Genomic DNA, 24407 nt, shown 5'->3' with positions numbered 1-24407 from the left:
ACCTAGAATAAAACAATAAAAACAACAAACACAAAAGGAAAAGAGGTACTACCATGTGGGTAATGCTGTCAGAAATTAAAGGACAAAAAGACTGACATAATAAAAACATTCAGAGATTTCAGAAAATCAAGTAGAACCTGAAATCTCTGGAACTTTGTGAAGAGGGAAAGAAACCACTGGAGAAGAATGGTCAGAAAGTGCCAGTTACACTCCTTCAAATCAGGGATAATACTGAAATTAAAAGAGCTAATGTTGATCCTGGGTTGTAACTTAATGATACTGAAAGATTCCCTTATTTGTAAGAGTAAGCAGGTCTCTTAGAATGCTTTCTACTAGTAAAAGCTGGAGCAAGTTTTGGTCACTGGGTAATTTATTTAAGAGAAATCATAGAGAGGAAGGAGAACAAGAAGTTATGTCAATAACCCACCATTAACTACATTTCTGTGGGGCAATTATTCCACAGAACAACATAAAATACTGGGCTGTCCTTTACCTTGGCATACCGAGTGACTGAAGGAAAGGAATTTTATCAGCATGATGTGTGGCGTTCAAGGAATGTTGGTGATCTTTCTCCTATAAAATAAAAGTTTTAAGAAACATAAATAGTAGGCCTATGGTGAAGTATAAAACAAAAATCTTCACAAAATTGATGCATCTTCCATAACTGTTAAGGGTAAAAAGACAAGTTTAGGTATTTCAATAAAAAATGTATTAAGCTAAGACTCTAGTGTGATGAAGACAAAATCACTTCGTTTCCTTTACGTTAGGTTTTCTGGGATGGATCACTGCTGTCTTAAAAAGCAAATCATTTTTAGAGGGTGACAACATTCTCAATGTCTAAGGCTTGCTTTTGGATTTCCTTCCATCTTGAGCATTCCTAAGTTTGCCTGCGTTGTTCATAAGGAAAAAAAAAGATTTTCTTTGAGGTACTTACTCATATTGCAACACTACTTCTATCAGTTCTGTTCTTTCATCATGGATTATAAAGATAAACATGACATTAGGAAACATTTCAGGCAAAATGCTCAAGTGTATTTTGTTTAAGTAAATTTCTAATATCATATCGACTTGCAATTTATCCTTTAAAAGGGGTTTTGAGAGGATGAAGGGCAACTGGCACATAAACTTTTTCCATGAGCCTCAAATTCTGGCTAGTGATTTTTTAAAAATAGCTTTTGCATTTATTTATAAGGGGCTATACCAAGGTATGATGCCAACAGAAGACATACATGTTAAGCACATGTGTGTCACAGTGTGCTTTTGCTATTAATGCTCCACAGATAAAAAATGAAGTTGGAACATGGCTTGAGGAGCTTAAATTAAAAAAGAAATTCATAACTAAACCCCGTTAAGTTAGCAGAAATTAGTTACAAGTTATAGGTTACAAACTGGACACCAAAGGTAAGACTGCTTTAGTTCTTGGTTCTTTAAATCCAGGCTGGTAGCCAGCCTCCAAGATGGCTCTCAGCAATCCCTGTCTCCTGGTATTTATGAATTTGTGTAATTCCTTCCCAGAGTTAACAGTGTGGGGCTGCATAACCATCAGAATATGACAGAAGTAATGGTCTGTTACTTCTGATATTCAGTTATAAAAGACTGCAGCTTCTGTCTTGGTTTCTTTCTCTTTTATCACTGGCTCTGAGGGAGGCCATGTCATGGGCAGTCCTACAGAGATACCCACAGGTAAAGAAACAAACGTCATGCCAAGGACACCATGAGTGTGCTTTTGGAAGCAGATCCCCAGCTCCAACCAAGTCCTCAGAGACTAAAATATTTAATGGGAACCTCAGTGGGTGGATACCTATGCTGTCAAGAATATCTGCTATAGAGATGTGCAGAAGAAAAAACAAAACCTGGTCTGTTCTAGAATTAATGTGTTTCCTTATAGCCTTAGCACAAATGACTTCATTTTGCTTTGGTTTGGTCTTTCGGGGCCTAGTGCATGAGCTTAGTTCAAAACAACGGCCTCCCAGAATTTTGTTTAAAAAGATTCCCCCTTTTTAACCAAATTCATTTCCTCTTGCCTAGAGACCATCAATCTTCAGATGATCATGCAACAAAGGTTCCAGCCAGTTCCAGGTGAAGACACCGCCCTGGACATACAAGAAGCTACCCTGCCTTCATTAGACTAAGAGCAGGGTGAGAGTTCAGTGATCCCCAATAGGTAGGGAGTATGCCCCAAGCCAGAATGAAGCAGTTACAGAAAAAAGGCCATCGGTCCCTCTGCCTCCCATGAAGATTTAGGGAGATCACATCTCTCCTTGAGGAGATGAGGCAGGAAAACAGGGTCTGGAGGCAGGGAACATAAGGCTTACTCACACTTTGGCTATGACAGGAAATATCCTCTTCATGGGGCATAGGCCAAGTAAATGAGTTTGTAACTTTACTTCATCCTCTTCATTTACATAGGGTGTACCCCAAGCAGAGGATATTTAAACTCCCAAAAATTTTGTAATGGGACCCTTGAGTCCCTATTCTTGGGCCCACTCCCACAATGGGGAGTATACTATAATTTTCAATACATCCTTTCATTTCTTCCTGGGGAAAAAAAAAAAAGTCTTCAGAGACTCAGCCCCAGCTGACAGCTTGACAGCTCTGACTGCAATCTCATGAGAGACTCTGAGCCAGAACCAAAATCAGCTGCCCCTGCATTCCTGAATGTCAAGAATTGTGTAAGAAAACATGTTTGTTGTTTTAAGCTGCTAAGTTTTATGGTAATTTGTTACTCAATGATTGATAACTAATACACCCATTATTTTTTATCAATAGACATTCATTCCAAACATTTCTTGATAACAGTAACCTCTTATTGAAGTCGAGGTGGCTTGGTAAAATAGAAATAAAAGTGTCTTAGCTGTCTTTTTCTGTAACAGATCAGTGTACTCTGAAGTGCATCTGAATCTAAAAGGATGCATTTTCTTCAATGAGAACGCAAAGTAGAAAGTAGCTTGATGGCAATTGCTACCTGCTATTGGGAAAGTCTGAAATAGTCACTGACATTACTAAGTGGCCTGTTAATTCAATTACAGAAGAAAAAAATGTCACAAACCATTTCACCATAGCCACCAGGCTGTCACCCTAGAAAGATCAGTCCAGTTATAACAATAATTTTGAAATAGCAAAAGGGAGAATGAAGAGATTAGAAAGCAAATGCATATAAATTATATCTAGAAAGTTGTACTAATACTTCATGACTGCTAATTTAATCAAAATTAAATTTTTCCAGATTCTTAATATTAACAATTGATTTATTGATCACTGAGAGACCAATGATGCAATTTCTCTTTTGAGCTGATTTGATCACTAGTTGAAACCTAAGGAAGACAAACAGTGACAGTGATGTAGTATTATAAGCTGCAATTCAAAATACCAGCAGGAAAAAAAAAAAGAAAAATCAATTAAAAACGTGGTTATTAATTTAGCAGTTGGAAAAACTGGGGATGATTTGGGTGAGGGAAAAGACTACCAAATAAAAATTTAAAAGGTTATGGATAAAAAGAAGAGTGAAGCTTAGGGTATGTAAAAATAAAGTTTTATTATAATTAAGTGTAAATCTTCTCATAGAAAAAAGGAAAAACAAAATCGAGGGCAAGTTAATGCAGATGGCAATTCTAAAGTGTTTTTTCTCTGTAAGTGCAAATCATATTCAAGCAAGCATGCAAGAGGTTAGTTCTACTCACTGTCAGAAGGTTTGCTATCGCTTAGGAAAGGTTGCTGTTCCATGATGTCCATTGGAATTTTAATACTTGGAACTTTTTCTGAGTATGGGCAGTCAGACTGTGAAAAAAATGTACAACAGGTTTTAGAATGTTTTTATTATACAGCCCTTCCTATCTGCTACTGTCGATCAAACCATTTTATATAATCATTTACTTAATACTAAGGAGAAAAGCCCTATAATTACTTCCAGTTTGCTATCTTTTAACTATATTCCTTCTTTCCCCCTCACATTTGTTTTCTACTCTTCTGAGTTAATGGTACTGAGTCCATTAAAGCTACAACTACACAAAATAGAGATCACTACAACTGAATTGTAAAGCTTTCTATCACTTAGACTCCCAATCAGCAATGTTTATGAGTTGTATCTGTGAAGCAAATGATCTCAATGCAAAAACAGATTAAAACTAGGAAACTTCCAAAGTTATAATACGGTCTTGAAATTCTTGTTTTGTTTATGCTGATTCCGTCTCTAGGAAAATCATGACCCATCTTTCCTTCTAGAACAAGTGACAGACTTTTTATATATCCACTATCAAGAAGCCTTCTATGTACACTAGAAAATAAACTTTCCTCTCTTACGCTAAGTACTATTTTATGGGTAAAGGTTCATTTCAATTATCTTGTGGCAAAGATATCTGAAAATGTAAGCAAAACATAAGAAAATAAAATGTTTAAAAAGGTGTCTACGATGGTCAGATAAGCAGAGAATCCTAATGGAAATGACAAAACCAGGCAGCTAATCATGGGACTGCTTAAAGAACAGGCCACCTAGCCCAAATTATAATAGATTTCCCAGAGATTACCACTTTGTTTCTTTTAAATGCATTATATTGATTCCAAGTCTATGTTGGGACTGAAAGACCCAATATATCTCTTAATTGAAAGTACCAAAAAGATGATTTTTAGTTGAAAATAAAATGAGATTAATGTTAAAAAAATCTTAACATAAAGTCTATTACCTACATGGAAAATCCTTTATGGTGACTCTAAAGAGGTTAATATACAACAGTATCCTTTTAGAGAACTAAGACAATGCATTCAACAAGCAAAAAAGAAAAAAAAAACATGCCACACATAAACAATATTAACCTTAAATGTAAATGGGCTAAATGCCCCAATTAAAAGACACAGATTGGCAAACTGGCTAGAGTTAAGACCCATGCGTGTGCTATATTCAGGAGACCCACCGCATGTTCAAAGACACACATAGGCTCAAAATAAAGGGATGGAGGAATATTTACCAAGCAAATGGAAAGCAGAAACAAAACAAACAAACAAACAAACAAACAAAACCAGGGGTTGCAATCCTAGTCTCTGATAAAACAGACTTTATACCAAAAAGCATCAAAAAAGACCAAGAAGGGCATTGCATAATGATAAAGGGATCAATGTAACAAAAAGAGCTAACTATCTCAAACATATATGCACCCAACATAGGAGCACCCAGACTCATAAAGCAAGTTCTTAGAGACCTACAAAGAGACTCCCACAAAATAATAGTGGGAGACTTTAACACCCCACTGTCAATATTAGACAGATCAGTGAGACAGAAAATTAACAAGGATATCCAGGACTTGAACTCAGCTCTGGACCAAGCAGATCTAATAGACATCTACAGAACTCTCCACCCCAAATCAACAGAACGTACATTCTTCTCAGCACCACATCGCACTTATTCTAAAATTGACCACATAATTGGAAGTAAAACACTCCCGAGCAAATGTAAAAGAATGGAAATCATAACAAACAGTCTGGACACAGCTAAAGCAGTGTTTAGAGGGAAATTTATAGCACTAAATTCCCACAGGAGAAAGCAGGAAAGATATAAAAATTGACAGTCTAACATCACAATTAAAAGAACTAGAGAAGCAAGAGCAAACACATTCAAAAGCTAGCAGAAGGCAAGAAATAACTAAGATCAGAGCAGAACTGAAGGAGAGAGAGACACAAAAAACCCTTCAAAAAAATCAATGAATCCAGGAGCTGTTTTTTTGAAAAGATTAACAAAATAGACCACTAGCCAGAATAATGAAGAAGAAAAGAGAGAAGAATCAAATAGGCACAATAAAAAATGATAAAGGGGATATAACCACTGACCCCACAGAAATACAAACTACCATCAGAGAGTACTATAAACACCTCTACACAAATAAACTAGAAAATCCAGAAGAAATGGATAAATTCCTGGATACATACACCCTCCCAAGACCAACTCTGGAAGAAGTTGAATCCCTGAATACAACAACAAGTTCTGAAATGGAAGCAGTAATTAATAGTCTACCAACCAAAAAAAAGTCCAGGACCAGATGGGTTTACAGAAGAATTCTACCAGCAGTATGAAGAGGAGCTGGTACAATTTCTTCTGAAATTATTCCAAACAATAGAAAAAGAGGGAGTCCCCCCTAACTCATTTTATGAGGCCAGCATCATCCTGATACCAAAACCTGGCAGAGACACAACAAAAAAAATTGCAGGCCAGTATTCCTGATGAACATTGATGTGAAAATCCTCAAGAAAATACTGGTAAACTGGTAAAATACTGGTAAAATACAGAAGCATAATAAAAAACTAATCTACCACGATCATGTTGGCTTCATCCCTGGGATGCAAGGCTGGTTCAGCATAGGCAAATCAATGAACATAATCCATCACATAAGCAGAACCAATGACAAAAAACACATCATTATCTCAATAAATACAGAAAAGACCTTCAATAAAATTCAACAGCCTTTCATGCTAAACACTCTAAATAAACTAGGTATTCATGGAATGTATCTCAAAATAATAAGAGCTATTTATGACAAACCCACAGCCAATATCATACTGAATGGGCAAAAGCTGGAAGCATTCCCTTTGAAAACTGGCACAAGACAAGGATGCTCTCTCTCACCACTCTTATTCAACATAGTATTGGAATTTCTGGCCAGGGCAATCAGGCAAGAGAAAGAAATAAAGGGTATTCAAATAGGAAGAGGGGAAGTCAAATTGTCTCTGTTTGCCAATGACATGATTGTATATTTAGAAAACTCCACTGTCTCATCCCAAAATCTCCTTAAGCTGATAAGCAACTTCAGCAAAGTCTCAGAATACAAAATCAATGTGCAGAAATCACAAGCATTCCTATACACCAATAATAGACAGAGAGCCCAATCATGAATGAACTCCTATTCACAATTGCTACAAAGAGAACAAAATGCCTAGGAATACAATTGACAAGGGATGTGAAGGACCTTTTCAAGGAGAACAACAAACTACTGCTCAAGGAAATAAAAGAGGACACAAACAAATGGAAAAACATTCCATGCTCATGGATACAAGAATCAATATCATGAAAATGGCCATACTGCCCAAAGTAATTTATGGAATCAATGCTATCCTCATCAAGCTACCATTGACTTTCTTCACAAAATTAGAAGAAACTACTTTAAATTTCACATGGAACCAAAAAAGAGCCCATATAGCCAAGACAATCCTAAGCAAAAAGAACAAAGCTGGAGGCTTCACACTACCTGACTTCAAACTATGCCACAAGGCTACAATAACCAAAACAGCATGGTACCAGTACCAAAACAGATATATGGACCAATGGAACAGAATGGAAGCCTCAAAAATAATGTCACACATCTACAACCATCTGATTTTTGACAAACCTGACAAATACAGGCAGTGAGGAAAGGAGTCCCTATTTAATAAATAGTGTTGGGAAAACTGGTTAGCCATATGCAGAAAATTGAAACTGGACCCTTCCTTACATCTTATACAAAAATCAAATCAAGATGGATTAAAGCCTTAAATATAAGATGTAAAACTATAAAACCCTAGAAGAAAACCTAGGCAATACCATTCAGGACATAGGCAAGGGCAAGGACTTCATGATTAAAACAGCAAAAGTAATGACAACAAAAGTCAAAATTGACAAATGGCATCTAATTAAACTACAGAGCATCTGCACAGCAAAATAAATTATCATCAGAATGAATAGGCAACCTACAGAATGGGAGAAAATTTTTGCAATCTATCCATCTGACAAAGGGCTAATATTCAGAATCTACAAGGAACTTAAACAAATTTACAAGAAAAAAACAACCCTATCAAAAAGTGGGCAAAGGATATGAACAGATACTTCTCAAAGGAAGACATTTATGCAGCCCGCAAACATATGAAAAAAAGGTCATCATTGCTGGTCATCAGACAAATGCAAATCAAAATCACAATGAGATACCATCTCATGCCAGTTAGAATGGCAATCATTAAAAAGTGAGGAAATAACAGATGCTGGAGAGGATTTGGAGAAATAGGAATGCTTTTACACTGTTGGTGAGAGTCTAAATTATTTCAACCATCGTGAAAGACAGTGTGGTGATTCCTCAAAGACCGCAATACCATTTGACCCAGCAATCCTATTACTGGGTATATACCCATATACCCAAAGGATTATAAATCATTCTACTATAAAGACACAGGAACATGCATGTTTATTACAGCACTGCTCACAATAGCAAAGACTTGGAACCAACCCATATGCCCATCCATGATAGACTGGATAAAGAAAATGTGGCACATATACACCATGGAATACTATGCAGCCATAAAAAAGGATGAGTTCATGTCCTTTGCAGGGACATGGATGAAGCTGGAAACAATCATTCTCAGCAAACTAACACAGGAACAGAAAACCAAACACCACATGTTTTCACTCATAAGTGGGAGTTGAACAATTAGAACACATGGACACAGGCAGGGGAACATCACACGCTGGGGCCTGCCCGGGGGTAGGGCACTACGGGAGGGATACCAGTAGGAGAAATACCTAATGTAGATGACAGGCTGATATGTACAGCAAACCATCATGACACGTGTATACCTATGTAACAAACCTGCACAATCTGCACATGTATCCCAGAACTTAAAGTATAATAATAATGAAAAAGATGCCACATGCACTTACCTTTATGAGAATGTCAAAAACAGTAAGTCATTACAGTATTTCAAACCTTTTCCAAAATAATAGCACTTATAGATGGATGAGTTGGCAGCCAACCCTTAATCACAGCCTACCAGGCAGATTAAAAAATGACTGTGCGTGGCTCAAAATGTTGGTAAGCCATAATTTTTACTATTTGTGCTCATAAATATTATATTATAGCTATAACTCCCATGTCCCCACGTGACTCCCTATATCCATGGGCCCCAAACCCTTTGACTAAGAAGTAAACTTAGGAGAACCACATTCCTAAGTGGAGCCCCTAAATAATGAGTTCAACACACAGAACGTACTGCACAGATGTACTCCAAATTGCCTAGCTGGATTCACTGCCTAGGAACAAAGGTATATGTTTGTTTGTTTGTTTTGGAATGGGTAGGATGAAGAGGAAGAGGAAAAAAAACAAGTATGACACTTTGGCTTCAAGAAATCTGTCGGAAATGGTAAATATCAATAGAAAAAAAACACTTTAAATGAAATAGGATTTGTTGGAAATCATATCTAAGAATTGGAAGAACTTCTAAGGAGTGCTTTTGATCCAACTTTTGTCACTAGAGAGCAGTACATTTAAAACATTCTCCAAAGTTGATATTTTACTATTTTTTCTTAAAAATCATTAGAGAGGGGGATTCCATAATCCCTCACTTCATACGTTCATAATGTGTAATGAACTTTAAATTTGATGTCCATGTACATAAGTTGACATATTTATTTTGGACAAAATACTGCTTTAATTATTTTAATATTTCAGGCAGCCTTTTTTTTTTTTTTTGGTCTTGAGTGGTCCAGAAATTCATTTCAAATTTTAATTTCTATTAAATGTGTAAACACATCATACTTTGGACTATTCCATCTTAATCTCTGCTGTAGTTTAAACACATTCTTTTTCTGTCATCACTGGAAACAAAATCTATACACCTGTTCTCATTGTAGATGGACGATGACAGTCATAAAGCTCTTTTCACCTCTTTTTCTCTTTAGCTAAATGTGCCTCATGCATTAAGCCTTTTTCTTATTGAATCAATTTATGTGAAATCCAATTCTGTCTCTTGCCTTCTTTCACTGTACTATTTCCAAGTTCTACAAAAAGAATACAATCAGACAGCCTGACCAGTTGGAAATAACCAGAGACGCCTGGATTTGAGTTTTGGCTTTGCCATTATGGCTGTGTACAATTAGAAAAATGACTTAAATATACATGTCAAAGCCTCACCTTACATATATACAATTTTGTCAATCATACCTCAATAAAGCTTTAAAATTTTTACAAAATATTTAACATTTCTCAGTCTAAATTTCCTCATCTGTAAAATGGGAACAAAAATAAATACTGTGATAACAAGCTATTGAGACAATTAAGGATAAGGTATGCAATGATCAATCAAAGTTATCAAGTAGTAAGTAGAAACTAACAATTAACAATATTCCTACTTTAGAATGGGTAATGATGCACAAAAAATCGTTTGTGATACTGCACTGTGTAAAATCCAGAGCAAATTTTCAAATGGAAAACATTATTTTGGCAATCTTTTCAAAAGGCTACTGGAATAAGGTGTGTGCCTGTGTTAAAGTAAACAAATCCCAGTTTTTCTCCTAGCACTGATTACAGAACCCTACTGGAGAATCTGTATTTCTGTGAGCTGGTTTCCTAAAGAAAAAATTGGGCAAAATTTTACTTCTCAACTTAATCACCTAATTGGAGGAAGACCCTCTAGACTATGACACTAACCACTACAATTATGTAAAAAGACCCCAAACTCCAATTCCCTTTTCTTTTTATTGAAGAGCTACAGAAAAATAATGCTAAATCATATTAGTATAAATATAATGCTATGATTAATATAACAGCATAGAACTTTGGTGGAGAGCCTACTCAAATAGATTCATAGATTATACAAAGTGAGATCATCGACATCTATCCACATTAGGCTTAAAATTACATAAAATTGAGTTATTATCTCAAATATAAGCCCTGAATTATTAATAGAAACCAAATACATTTTATAGCATTACTAAGCAAACTTCCTTTATGAGATCAGAACTTTTTTAATGTGGTGGGTTTTAAAATTTTTTAGAAGTTATTATTAGTCATTATGTCATTATTAGGGTATTAATGGTTACAGAAAGACTTCAGAAAATATAAAAATCCAAAGAAAGAATATAAAGGGCAAAGGGATGTGAAATGAGTAATATACCACATGTCCAGATAAATATTCTTAGAACTCAGCCCTCCATTTCACATCAGGTATAAAAAGGCACAATTTTCACATTTGTTTCTTTAACTAGTTTTCCTTTGGAATTTGGAAAGTTCCTTACATCATCATTGTCACTATCCAGACTTCCCTTCTTCTTTTTCTTTTTCTTCTCATCCTCTTTCTTTTTCTTGTCCTTTTCTGGAATGACATCATCGAGGAAGCTGAGGTCATGCTGGGAGAAGAGGTAGTCCATGCCTTTTCTGACAGCTACAAGTGCCAAGATCTGAAAGAGCAAATATTAAAAGTATGGAAGAAACCATGTCAGATGAAGTCACGGCAAGCACAGATACTCTCCTATCAGAGTCCACAGAAACCTACTTTGTGTAAGGCTGGATAGAGTATGACAGACCTGATCTTGACGGTATGGACTTATACCAAGTGAACTCTCATAATTTTCTATATGGGAAAAGTTGTTTTATAAAAGTCTTAGTTGAAATTCACTTTGCTTTGTTCACTGAAATGCATGATCACATTCAATTAGAATTTTAATGTGAAAGGATTGTTTTTCAAAACCATTTCCTTCCATGTGAGATTTTAAATAAAATAATTAAAAGTTTAAAGTCACAAAATAGCTGACATATGATTTCTAAGTATTAAAAATTAAAAGGTTATAAAGGTTTTTAGCAATCAAGAAAATCTGTACGACACACAGAATACTGAGACATCTTCAAAGTATTCACAATGAGGTAGTATTTGAATATGCATAGACCATTTCATTCACTGGGCTACTTCAATCACCACCATTAACTGAATACTTAACATATCCCAGACACTATATTAAACTCTTAGGCAATATTACCTCATTTATTCTTCAAAACAAACCCCAAAAGTAGGTATTATTTCTGTCATACAGCTGAGGAAACTGAAGGTTAGAGACATTAAGTATGTTGTCCAAGATCCTTAATGTCTGTGAGGGAGATGAATCCAGATAATTGAATAATACAAAAGGCCCCAGTTGTCTGCTTCCAAAACAAATATTCTTGACCTGTGTATTTCTGGTTCTATGAATTGCTCTTGAAGAATAACTTCTGAAGGTATATTAAGATACTTCTGAAGGTAGAATTACGATATCTTTATTCTACATTAAAATTAATATGCAGCAAGTTATAGGCATCCTGACTTGCTTCAAATTAAGCAGTTGTCTTTATCAGCATCATGCTCTCGATATGACAGTTTCCTCATCGCCTAGAGAAATAAATAACGTCTGTCCTAACTTCTATTACAGAATTATTTTGTGACCAAATAAAAGTTCTGAAAAGACAAAAACACGTTAGAAAAGTAAAGCATTTTAAAATTATTATTTAGCACAAGGAAAAAGTGATTTATTGGATATAATTCAAATGTATCCTGCTCTAGCTTCAATTTTCTTGGTTTCAGCAAAATTTGTAGGTAGGCAGATAACACTAATAGGTAAATCTGAGTGTTTCTCATACTCAGTGTGCTTTTCAGTAAGTTAATATAGTTTTTTTTTTTAAAAAAAAAAAAAAGGAAAGAAAGACATAAGACACCATTAAGAAAAAAAAATCTGACCTAACAAATATGACTAGTATTTAATATCCATTTTTTCTTGCATCCTTGGGAGAAAAAAATCTCAAACAAATACAAAAAATAAAATAATAATCTTGGCTAAGAGTAAGAGGATTTTTATAAAAATAAAATGTGGTAAGTGTAGGAAAATTCTGTTTTCAAACCTGCGGGGGAGATAAAACAGACTCAAGGCTCCCTTTGTGACTTGTTTTAAGTGTACATAAATGCATTTTCTTGTAAGAAGTAAAGAGTTATGGTAAAGTATAAAATTCAATAATGAAGCCAAATATAAAACTTCTTTTTCTCTTCTTTCACTTGTGACTCAGAGTGAAACATTAGTTGCTTTACCTTGTTTCTCATCATATTATGACAAGGATAGAGAGTCCCACCTTATCTTTAAACTTAGCATTATGCAAACCACAAGAAATGTAAAAAGTGAACTTCTCACTCCATTTCTTCTAATGTACTGGATGAGTTCTCACAAGTTGCCAACACTTCTTCATTACTTGAACTGAAATGTCCTACACTCTTACTTAGATTAATTCTATTGTACAACATTTAAAAAGTAATTAACATGCACTGGTGTCTACTATGTGTCAGGCATTGTGCTACATGTTTCATAGTCATTTTTGATGCTCAGAAAAACAACAATGCAACCCCCATTTTACTGATGAAGTAATAGTAGTTCAAAGAAGTTTACTGATGAGCATGAACCAGGGCCAGTATATGAACTCAGGTGAGCCTGATTCTAAGGTCCATCCTAGACAACCATAAACATGGGAAATGTAAATTACAACTGATCAAAGTGATGAGGTCAAAGCTGGAAAAATCTGGAACAATACATAAAAGACATGTGAGTCTTCCATATAACAATAACCACATGATACCCATATAATCTCACAGGTACATTCAATTAAAGGAATCCCTACCATTACTGGAAAAATGATAGCAGCCACCGTTGACTTGAGGATCCAAAGCAGGGCCAGACACAACACCTGCAGGAAAGTGAACAGGTGGACTCTGCGCAGGGGAACATGACGCAGGTAGATAAAGTCAGGCTGATGCTTCAGAGGCATCAGAAGCAGCTTCAGACGATCCATGAACTGGGGAGGAAAGAGGAAGGGAGTCCAAATGCATTACTGCATTACATTTCCACTATGCCTAACTAATCATTACTGATTTATATTCTATAATTTAGGCAAGCAACATCCTTTTCAGAGGACAAAGGAATGCAGAAATTTAGTCAAGCACACTAAAGCACAAGTCTTCAAATCTTTGTCATTATATTGTGGGAATGTTATGTAGATGTGTAAGAAAAAGTGGCCACTAAAGAATGAAGTCACAAAGCAAAACATAAATTCTAGGAGCTCATCTCCTAATTTCTATTTTTACTCTCTGAGTCTCAGGAAAGAGGATCTTTTGCCTATTTTAGTAATAATATGCTGAAGGAAGCCGTCTAACTCATGTATCTTACTCTGCCTCAGTTGTCTTATCTCAAAAAAGAGGAGATGATACTATGCATCATATATTAACACATTTCAGGAATGTTTTAAGGATATAAAGGAAGTATTCAACTTAAAAATGGGAATACATTATGTTTTCATAAATTCCATATTATTTATCTGAGTGGCATACCTTGACTAATACACTCAGCAATCTATCACCATTTCTTTTCAGAGAAAAGCTATATGAATACTACAGTGAGTTTCAGGGTCAACATCTGAACCTAAGAGAGGCTATTGTATGGTCATGTATAAACAGCTATTGAAATAACTACTGAGCATCTGTGTGCCAGGTGCTGTGCTTCAAAGAATAACTGCCAAATTGACCTTGCCAGTGACAAACGGGAAGATATTCAAGAACCTATCACAGGATCTTTCAATGAAAGATGCTCAGTAAATAGCTATTGAATTGAATAATCATGCACGAACTCTGAAATAATATCTCTATTTTCTTTCTGGAGGGAAAGAAGTGCAAAAGTAAATTAGACTATCACAATCTTCTCTAGTGATTTCTTACTTAAAAGGGTTTTCTTGTTCCCTCCAGAATTATTTTTGACTGGTGGGGACCTTCTCATTTATAAAGTTTGGGTTACAAAATTTCTTTACAAATTACAAAATTTGCTAAATCAAATCTCACCAAAAAGGTCTAAACAAGGGAGAATCGAGAAAGAAAGAGAAAAGCCATTAGAGGCAACAGCATTGCAGAATTTAAGAAACCTACTAGGTAGACCCTGGCTGTTTTTCCCCATCATTACTATGTGGTTGATGTTTTCTTCTTTTTAATTAAATAAACATGCACTGAGTTTCAAACAAAAAGCCCCTAAAACACATAGAATTAAACTTCTGATATAGACCAGGTCATCAAGGACAAACAAAAATAAGAACTATTCGTCTGCGGGCCATTTCTGTTTCATATTTTTCCATTTTGGAAAACAAAGAATATTTACAATGGCAGGTAAAAATAAGATATTTTTACAAATTTATACTTCTCAAAAGTTTCATGAGCACAAATAAACTCACATTCATCTAGTCCAGTCTATGAAGAACCACCTTGTATTTTGTAACAAATATCCAAAAGATGATGAACTCTACTCAGCAGACCTAAACAGAGAAAAGTAAAGTAGCCTTTTCTCTCTTTGATGGTCTGGCCGCTTGCCCAGTTCTATCTGACTTTAAAACCAAATTAATCTGAATTTGATAAGCAAAAGCAAAGACTATTTTGAAGGGGTTCAAATAAATTCTTACGATGTTCACAGGACACGCAGTCTTTTCCCATTAAAATGTTACTAAGTGCTAAATAAAGCTACAGTTAACAAGGTGCCAGAAAACAGCATAAGTACTTCCAGTTTCCTGGTGCCAATTAAATTAAAACCCAACTGAAAGACAAAGTCCCTTACAAAGTTTTCCCTAATGATTTTTTTTTTTTTTTAAAGAGACAGGTTCTCACTATGTTGTTGAGGCTGGACTAAAACTCAGGTTCAAGTGAACCTTTCACCCCAGACTCCCAAGTAGCTGAGACTAAAAGTGTGCACCACCGTGCCCAGCTGATAATGATTTCATTAAAAGTGTGTCAGTTTTCCCAAAGTTACGAATAGCTAAAGTTTTCAACAAAAGCAATACATCAACCATATTGACTTTATTCTTTGGTTGGTAAAAACCTTTTGATTATTGATCATAGCCATGTGAAAAGCAAATCAATACCCTGTTCTTAGTATACAGTTAAGGCAAATGGATAAATAGTATCTTGAAGACACACAGAAAGGGTTAGGTATCCTTCCTGAGACAGTAAAAAGGAGATAAAGATGGGTAAGGGGGAGGAAAAGAAAGATTATAGCCTCTCGCTTTCTTGGTTAAATGACTTTTAACAGCCTATTTCAACAATGGGTATGTATGGTAACATTTGCTAATACTGGCTAACTTGTCGATTAAACCAGAAATGAAAAGCAGGTGAATGGTGAAGTAGAAAATAAATGCATTTTACAAACTCAGCAGTTAATAAGGATTAGCACTTTTCTTCAAAGATCTGTTACTGGACTATTCTTATTACTAGAAAAATACTACTGTACTTACATTGCTGTTCAAAAACTTACCTGCACACCATTAAGGGATGCTACTCCCATATACAGGAACACACCATAGAGTACAGGCATGGGTATAAACTAGAAAGAAAAAAAGTTGGATAAAAGTTTAAAACGATAATAAGAAAAAAGAGGAATGAAGAGGAATCATTTAAATGAAGGCTAAATCTAAAACTAAAATATAGGATAGAATAACATAGTGACCTCTAACTAGTATGCTTTACTAGTCAATTGATGAACTTCTAAACTCTTTGTAAGAGAAATAAATGAAGAAGGGTAAAAAGGACTTTCAATTTTCATTGGATGCTTGTTTTTTTAGTGAGCATGCATGACCTTACTAATAACTTTTTTTAATTAATGGAGGAAAAGTTCTGTTTCCCTTTACCCTGAAAAGGAATGACTATGTAAACCAGAAGCTTATATGGACTGTGAGGTAGACAGAAATAGAGGTATTAATAGATGGTTGCCTCACTCTTGAGACCAAGTTCCTTTCAATATAGTTTGTTGATTTTTGTCCTTAATAATGTTTGCCATATCATCTATCAGCTTGGTATATATATGCCTCTTTCAATAAAAAAATATCAAAAGACTGTCCCCTCACTTCCTGCGAATATTATGAGAACTAACTAAAAAGAACACTGCTTGAAAGGACCCTGGAGCACCTGGAAGCAATTAATTACACACATGGATTAATACACATCTTTTAAAACTGAATTAATACCTTTTCATGCATTAACTAGCAAAAATATTTTATATTAATACAAAGTGTTTTAACAAGAAGTGATGACTGTAAACTGTATCTATTCCTAGACCTTTGAAATGTCCCTAGTACTGAGGAAACGAAGCAAATCAAGGATGACTCTGTTTCTGGGAAGTCTTCTGTTTGAAAAACAAAAGGTTCTCAACCTCAGAATTTGAAAAGAAGTTCAAGTAATTTCAGGATTTTTCAAAGCTAAAATACTAAAACCGCAAGTCAATTAAGGCCAATCTTACCAAATCCACATAAAGGAGGCTGTTGTAACCAGAAAACATAGTATGGCTCTAGAGTAATTTTAAAAATACCGCACGTACTAAGCACAATTTCTATCAGCCTCTCCTTGTGATTGTCTAAAGTAGTTCCGTATCTGAGACTCTTTGGCCACTATTAGAGAATGAGTAAATTCTAAAATGTGTAACAAATATTTCCAATTTTTGTTGGTTAGCCATAGGGATGCTTAAATTTATGTGAAATAAATATATACGCACACACACACACACACATAAAATCAAATGCTTCTTCAAAAAAAGACTAACAATTCTAATACAGCTAATTTTGCTCTTGGTGCCAGAAAAAAATCAAAGTGACATAGAACGTTGATGGGGGTAGGAGGGATGATGTTCCTGCTGGGGAAGCTGTAATACCTAACAGTCACCACAAAGAGGTGAACACATCACGCTCAAGCCGCTTTTATTTCTGACACATGCCTTCACTGCTTTTGCAAAGTGCATGTTTCTATTCCTCGTGATTCTTGTGTATAAATGTACCATAAAGTAAAAAAAAAAGGAAACTAAGAGAAGGATCGTTTCATAGCTTTGATTCATTTTTTAAACATCTTCCATTTTTCTTGTCATTTCATTTGTCATTTGGTGGGTAGTGGGGGTGGGGCCGCTGGAAGGAAAGAAAAGTAAGAAGGGAAAAGAGAAGTACAGTTCAACCATAGAACACTAGTTAGAATTCCTGCAGTAGTTACTTTTTAATCTGGGTAAAGCATTTGTCTAGCTTGAAGGAAAGCTACCACAAAGGGACCATCCCCGGCCTCATCCCCACCCCTCAGCTAGGCTTAGCTACATGTTTTTTCTAATGTGGTTCTAATGTCAAAGTGAAGGACACTTTTGCCTTAGTGCTTAGGTCCATTCTCTGTGAATTTATGATTACAGATATCACCAAATCTACAACAAAATAAAATCAGAAGGTGTCAGTAACCCAGAATGGCATGGGTTGTGGGTAGAAAAATGGCTTTAGATATGAAGATGTTTTTTAAATAGTTATTCTTTGTCGAAAAGGAAATAATACATATAAAGAAGGCTATGAAGTTGACTTTGGGCCAATTTCAATGTCATAAAAATATATCTTTTGAAATTTGCCATTTTCCTTATGATAATGCAATACCTCATTAAAAATCTTCCAGTATGGAAACTTTGATGAAACTTGACAGAATTATTGGGTTAGAGGATACTTTTTATTGGATTTAGTTCATGAGTCACAGGAGGTCAGTCTTTAAAAATTCATCACAAAATAATCATTTCTTGTAATAGAGATTTCTCAAAGGAGGAAAGAGAAGATGCATTTTAAGAAGATGGAACTCCATCTTAAGTTAAACCAGTATAATTTACATAATAATAGTAGGTAGATATTTTTACGAAGCAAGACAGGAATAATTAAAACATAAACAGCACAAAGCATACCAGACTTACAGGCATATCAAGAATTGCCAAATGATAAAATTATGTAAAGGAAATTTTATAGATAACCAATCATACCCAGAAAGCACAAAAGTAAATTATAAATAAGATTACCATACATGAAATCAAGTATTGCTCCTACAAGCTGATGGAATAATTGAGATAAAATCAAAATAGCAGTTAACATATTCAGACCACGTCACCAAATTTTTCAAATTCTGGTGAACACAGTTCTACTCTTTTTCACTTATACTTCCCTTTGATGTGCTGATAGTATTTGAATATTCCCAGAAGAGTCAACGAGAAAGGGTAAATTTAAAAATAAGGGCAGAGTGTAGTTGTGCAACCAGAATTAGGTAGGACAGTGAGATCTTCTAGCAGAGTAATGGTCACTATGTGTGTGTGTGTGTGTGTGTGCGCGTGTATGTGTGTGCATGTGTGTGTGTGTGTGCGCACACATGTGAATGTACAACCCAGAATGAGATCCTGATTAAGAGCATGGGCACACAAGTCAGACAAGCCTAGTTTCAAATTCTGGCCCTATCACTTCTGTAACATTGAGAAAATTATTAACTTTTCTTATCCTCAGTATTCTCATTCAAAAGAGGGTATGATAAAGACTATATCACATAAAATATGTAGTCCAGGGCCTGGTTCTGAATAGATGATAAATGATAAAGGGGTTATTAATGTCATAATCATCACGAGGACCTGACTGGTAAGTTGAGAAGCCTGCAATTGCCTAGCAGAACTCTCTTTGGTCCTCAGTGGTCAGGGTGGAAAATGGCAGGAGTACAGACCAAAAGAATGGCTGCAAAGGTCAGACTCAAAGCCCTGGTTTTATTTAAGTTCTATTATATTGCCCTTTCAGCAATGACAACTATATACAGAAACATGTTATTCAAATAATATCCTAATTCCCTTAAAGCTTGAAAATCTAAGCTGATAAGGAAGTACTGACTTGCAATCTGGTTTCTAGTCATTGAAGAAACTGGAATGAGGTATGATGAGGAGTTTGTGAAAATGCCGTATTTATCTGCACATGAGAGGATTAGAAGTTGGATCAAAGAAGCTGGAGAAGATCATCTCATGGAAAATGAAAGTGAATGAGTTCTTCGAGAGCAAGTACTATGTTTTGTTTTAAATGGTTGTAAACCCTAAGGGTTATGAGATTGGCTTTCATGTCAGAACTGCCTGAATTCACATTTTCACTCTATTATTTATGAACTTTGTGACCTGGTAAGTCATTAATAAATTTTCTTATCTGTAAAACAGAGACAATTGTTTTGTAGGTATCATTCATCGAAGGACTAAATTTTAAAAATCTGTGCTGAGCCCTTAATCAAATGCCAAGCTCAATAAATGGCAGCTACTGTTATCATCATCGTCATCACCATCACCATCATCTCCACCATTTTGCTTTATTTCCCTGTCACTGAACAGACAGACATATTGTGGCATATTCTAGAAGCTCAACAAACATTTTCCAAATACAAATTAAATGCTCTCCTGATTTTAGAACACTAAACAAATATTAAAGATAAATTTGACTACTCCTAATTAACTTGAAATAAACGATTTCAAGCAAGGGCAACAAAAGTAGCAGTGAACTTCACTTGATTCTTATTTCTTCAGACTTGCCAGAAAAATGGGAAAAGTAAGCTCAAGGAAGTGCCTTTCATCTTTTTGATGCTCTGTAGCCTCCTCTGGTTTCCCCATACAGAATACTCACTTACCAGGCAATAATTCTGCTGCAGAAACACAGAACTAAGCTGTTTAACCAGCTATGGACGCCAGTTATTCTTGCTTCCCAACAGTTCAGTACCGAATCAGCTGTTACATTCAGTGCTTTGAGGCATGTATGACTGTTGCTGGCTAGGGTCAATGGGGTATCCTTGTGAACCTAAAATTGTAATTCCTTACATTCTTCTACATAAAAGATCTCGGCAAAGAGATCAAAATAAAAAATGAAAAACTTCATGTTCAAAGTAAGCTTGCATAAACAGGCAGGGAAACAACTTCCTACACTGCTTAATGCATGAAAGAAAATTACTAGGATCATCTGAGACCACCAAACTTGTGAGGGAGGTATGGAGTTTGCAGAAATGGTGTTGAGCCATTTCATTTTAAAAAGTAAAAGTAACACATTTCTCTTTTCCCATTCATTTGATCTGCCCTTTCAAAGACAGACTCTTAAGTAAAATGATTCTCTTAAGTTGTCCTCTAGTTCTCTAAAAAAACACATAGGCCCAAAGGGGAGGAAAAAAGGTTCCCTACTCCAGCATAACCGCTGACACCACTTTCTGTGTGAATTCTAAGGTTAATTGTTAATCTTGACTCTTACTTAGTCATAACTTAGGTTTTAGTTAAACTGTACCCTCAATATCGGCCTCTTCCTGTATTGACTTTTCAAATGAGCTAACAAGCGATTTGTGATAAACGCACATAACTTACCAAACCTCAATGGTACATGATCTGAAAGTAGCTGACTTTATCAGGAGTTGTGATTCCAGAAGGAATAGCCTAACTTACTGAAGTAAGGAATCACAACTGGGAATCCTTGACTATTTTATTCTTGTTGTTTTTAAGTATATGTTTTGTACAGTATGCTATAAACTATGTTGCCAAAACAATTTCATTTCCCACCTTTTGGGGAAAACCTTGCTTAACAAAAACGTTTGCTGGACTGCATTTTTCATTTATTCTTACAATGTCTCTTTGGGTTAACGCAAAATTGCCAGGTGGAAATAGTCACAATCATGGGCACCAGCAGCTGAATGAGGGTGAGCCCAGGTATGGGTTAATTAAGGAAGGTCAAAGGAAAAGAAAGCTCTGCTCACTGATCTCTTACAGTTCTCTGCCTTGCCTTCTTTCTCTGCATTCTAATCTGTTTCTGTAAATACTAAGGCACTTTGCCTATCGGGGTGAAAAGAATCATTGTAAAGAACAAAAGAATTTTCAGCTTTAACTCCTCTGCAGCCATATTTGGGTGCAGGGTGAGATAATAGTTAGGAAGAGGCGTTGTTGAAAATGTAAGTCTTGCATCTCTCCTAAAAATAGTAATTATACAGTATCTGTTCTCTGTGTCCCCTTGGAATCATCCATGATTACTCAACTGTCAGATTCTCTAGGAATAAAGCCAATCTGCTATAACGTATACACACAAAAGGAACTTTTAAACACATCTGACTTTTTTGAATTATGATTTTATACTGTATTAATAAAAAGAAATACTATAAAAATAAAAGAAAAATGGGGGACGTGATGAGTAAATTAGAACTGATGAAAAGATTTCTGCCCATTTCTCCCTCACCAGTGACTGAGCACAAAGAGAGCTCATAAAAGCAACTCTGCAGCTGCTCGAAGTGAGCCCACCTTCAAGGAACCCACAGGGGAAATTCATTTCTAGGAGAGCCTCTCACAACATGGGTTCATAATTGTCTGCAATGAACTCTCTAAAAATGATCTCACTAGATGAGGTTCCATTGCGTAAAAGGTAACGCTGTCATTAGGCTTTCCACCAGCTGATGTGCTGGTGCCTATAGGATAACGGAGGAACGTAAAGCATTTGGCAGCAGATTCGACGCTGTGAAAGTCACCACACCTTCACACCTATCCCATAACTTGCTTTGCACTGGCAAAGGTGACAAAAGGTTTCCCTCTGTCCCTGCAGAACATAAGCTGTGTACTCTTTTAAGGCCCTCTGTACCTAGTCAGAAACAACTTTTCTGAGGTTATTTTTAATCTTAATGTCTTGTGTAAGATGAGATACATATTCCCCATGAATCCAGTCAGAAATTAATTAAACCAGTTAATTGACATTGTGGAAACCAAGGAAAAAAGATGAATACATATTTTAACTGTTTAACAAGTATTTTGTGCACACTGTATACATCAGTCTAAACCCCCTGAAGGCCACCTTAGTCTTATTTATAGGTCAAAGATACTACAGTTCCACTTGCCTCAACTTCATCTGATTGGCAACGGACATAAAATTTGCTAATTTTAGAGAAACAGAGGGCTTTTGCTTTTCACTTTTTGTACTTCTATATTGTTTGAATTCTTCAGAAGATTGTACTGCTCCACTACTTATGTAATTAAATGAACATTTTAAAAGCCTTTAAAATTAAAATTGTTTAAAAATAAACATTTTAAGAGAAAATTTGTTAGGATATCATTAGCAGTGGTTGTTTATAGCTGTTAGGTCCACGGGTGACTTTCATGCTTTGTACTGTGGTACAAAGCATAAGAGACAAATTATTAATAATTCACAAGCATGTTTATATGACTGAAAAAAATAAAATGTTTGCACCACAGAAGAAAATTGGAAGCTTCCTGAAGAAGTATACACTAACTTTCATTAGTTTTTTTCCTACTTCTTAATAGGTTTTCACATACAGTTTCCATTTATCTATCTAGGCAGATATCCAACCCATCAATAAACCTATATATTGACTCCTAATTTTCTAAACAAGCTATATCATAGAATTTTTCTTCTTCAAAAGTTCATTTCTAAAACTTTCTAATTATGAGTCAGTAATTTTACTCTGATTTACCTTTGTGAATTATGAGGTCATCTGATTCAAATAAAATAGAAACAAAGTAATAATTAACAATAGTCGAAAAATTTCAAAATGGTCATCCTGCATCACTCATGTTATTTAGGAGTCTAATGAGGGAAGAGGGACAAGATTTGGATACAAGGAAATGGAAGGTGATAGAAGAAAGAATGTATAAAAGATAAGGAGAATAAAAAATATCTGTGTGGAGGAGGGGGAGAAGATCAGTCTAATTCAATCGCATGAAACTGTTTTCACAGATCAGAAAGTTTGGATATTGTTAATTTAATACAGTTCAATCAAGTAACTGCAAAACTAAGGATAAGGGAGGGGATGAAAGACTGAGAAGGAAATCAAGACAAAAGCTATTTAAAGCCCTCTTTCTACTTGACCCCTGCTTCAATGTGTTACAGAACTGATGAGAATCTTGCAAATATCTCATAAGGAATTTCACTCTTCACATGTCCAATTATATGTCAGTGTTCTGAGAAGAAGGAAGAGATGAATGTTTCACATATTTACCTTCAAGATGGGAGCCATAAAGACTGACAGACCAGTCAGAATAAACACAAGGGTTCCAGTGACTCTTTGTTCCCTGAAACCAAATCAAAAGATTACCAATCTACCTCTTGTCTTCATAAACATACTCTTGTCTTTTCACCTTCAAAAAAAAAAAAAAAAAAACTACACATTGACAAAATCAGTGTTTGGCTAAAGCAACAAAGGTGTTGGTATCATGTAATTAGTACCTCAAGGATGGCGTATAAACTCATATAACTATTAAAAAAAATCTTAAAGTGATTGCAATATGTGATTTGAATTCATGAAGAAAGAAGTAATCCTGTTAAATCTTTTGCTCCTTTTAGAATCAAGAAAGAAAAATCACTTGCTCTTGGTCCATCAGTTACTGGCCTCTTTGAAGACCTTATTTTTTAAAGTAATTTATCCTCTTGTGTAATTACCCTTACACCTTCTTTCATAGGAGACAGATATTACATTGTCCCATATTCTAATTAACAAACAGCTCAAGGAAATTTCATTAGCACAATAAATCACATCAGTCTAATTTCCAAATCTACAACAACAAAAGTACTTTTCAACAAATATAATTCCCATCCTACACCCCCTCCTCCACCCCCCAAAAAAGAATCACCCACTGTTTTGGCGTGGGAAACGATGGCTCTGTCATGTGAGCTACCCAAGCACTTATGAGCAGAGTTTGCAGTAAAAAGTGCTCAGCAGAGTATACAAACCTTCTACTCCTGCCCTTCACAGCTACCCAAATTGACCAGTTGGAGGTTAAAGTTGTTCAGTGTTTATGGGGACAGAAAATGAATTGG

At 35.4% G+C, this 24407-nt stretch overlaps 1 protein-coding gene across 2 annotated transcripts in view; it reads right to left on the bottom strand.

The window, feature by feature from the left end:
• SLC4A4 (solute carrier family 4 member 4) overlaps window positions 1-24407 on the bottom strand; it is a 390757-nt gene that overhangs the window by 4508 nt on the left and 361842 nt on the right. The window contains exons 20-25 of one of the 2 annotated variants that reach the window (XM_007998839.3): window positions 23590-23662; window positions 16079-16147; window positions 13416-13589; window positions 11021-11182; window positions 3681-3777; window positions 494-573 (exon numbers count right to left, since the gene is read on the bottom strand). In XM_007998839.3, the coding sequence (XP_007997030.3) occupies window positions 530-573; window positions 3681-3777; window positions 11021-11182; window positions 13416-13589; window positions 16079-16147; window positions 23590-23662 (619 nt within the window). In that variant the 3' untranslated portion in view covers window positions 494-529. The remainder of the gene's footprint in view (window positions 1-493; window positions 574-3680; window positions 3778-11020; window positions 11183-13415; window positions 13590-16078; window positions 16148-23589; window positions 23663-24407) is intronic. The other variant, XM_007998838.3, reaches the window with a different exon arrangement.

Source organism: Chlorocebus sabaeus, chromosome 7 (assembly GCF_047675955.1).
Source record: "Chlorocebus sabaeus isolate Y175 chromosome 7, mChlSab1.0.hap1, whole genome shotgun sequence".
Taxonomy (NCBI): Eukaryota; Metazoa; Chordata; class Mammalia; order Primates; family Cercopithecidae; genus Chlorocebus; species Chlorocebus sabaeus.
Note: the sequence above shows the minus strand (reverse complement) of the source record. Positions and strands in the feature narration are given on the sequence as shown.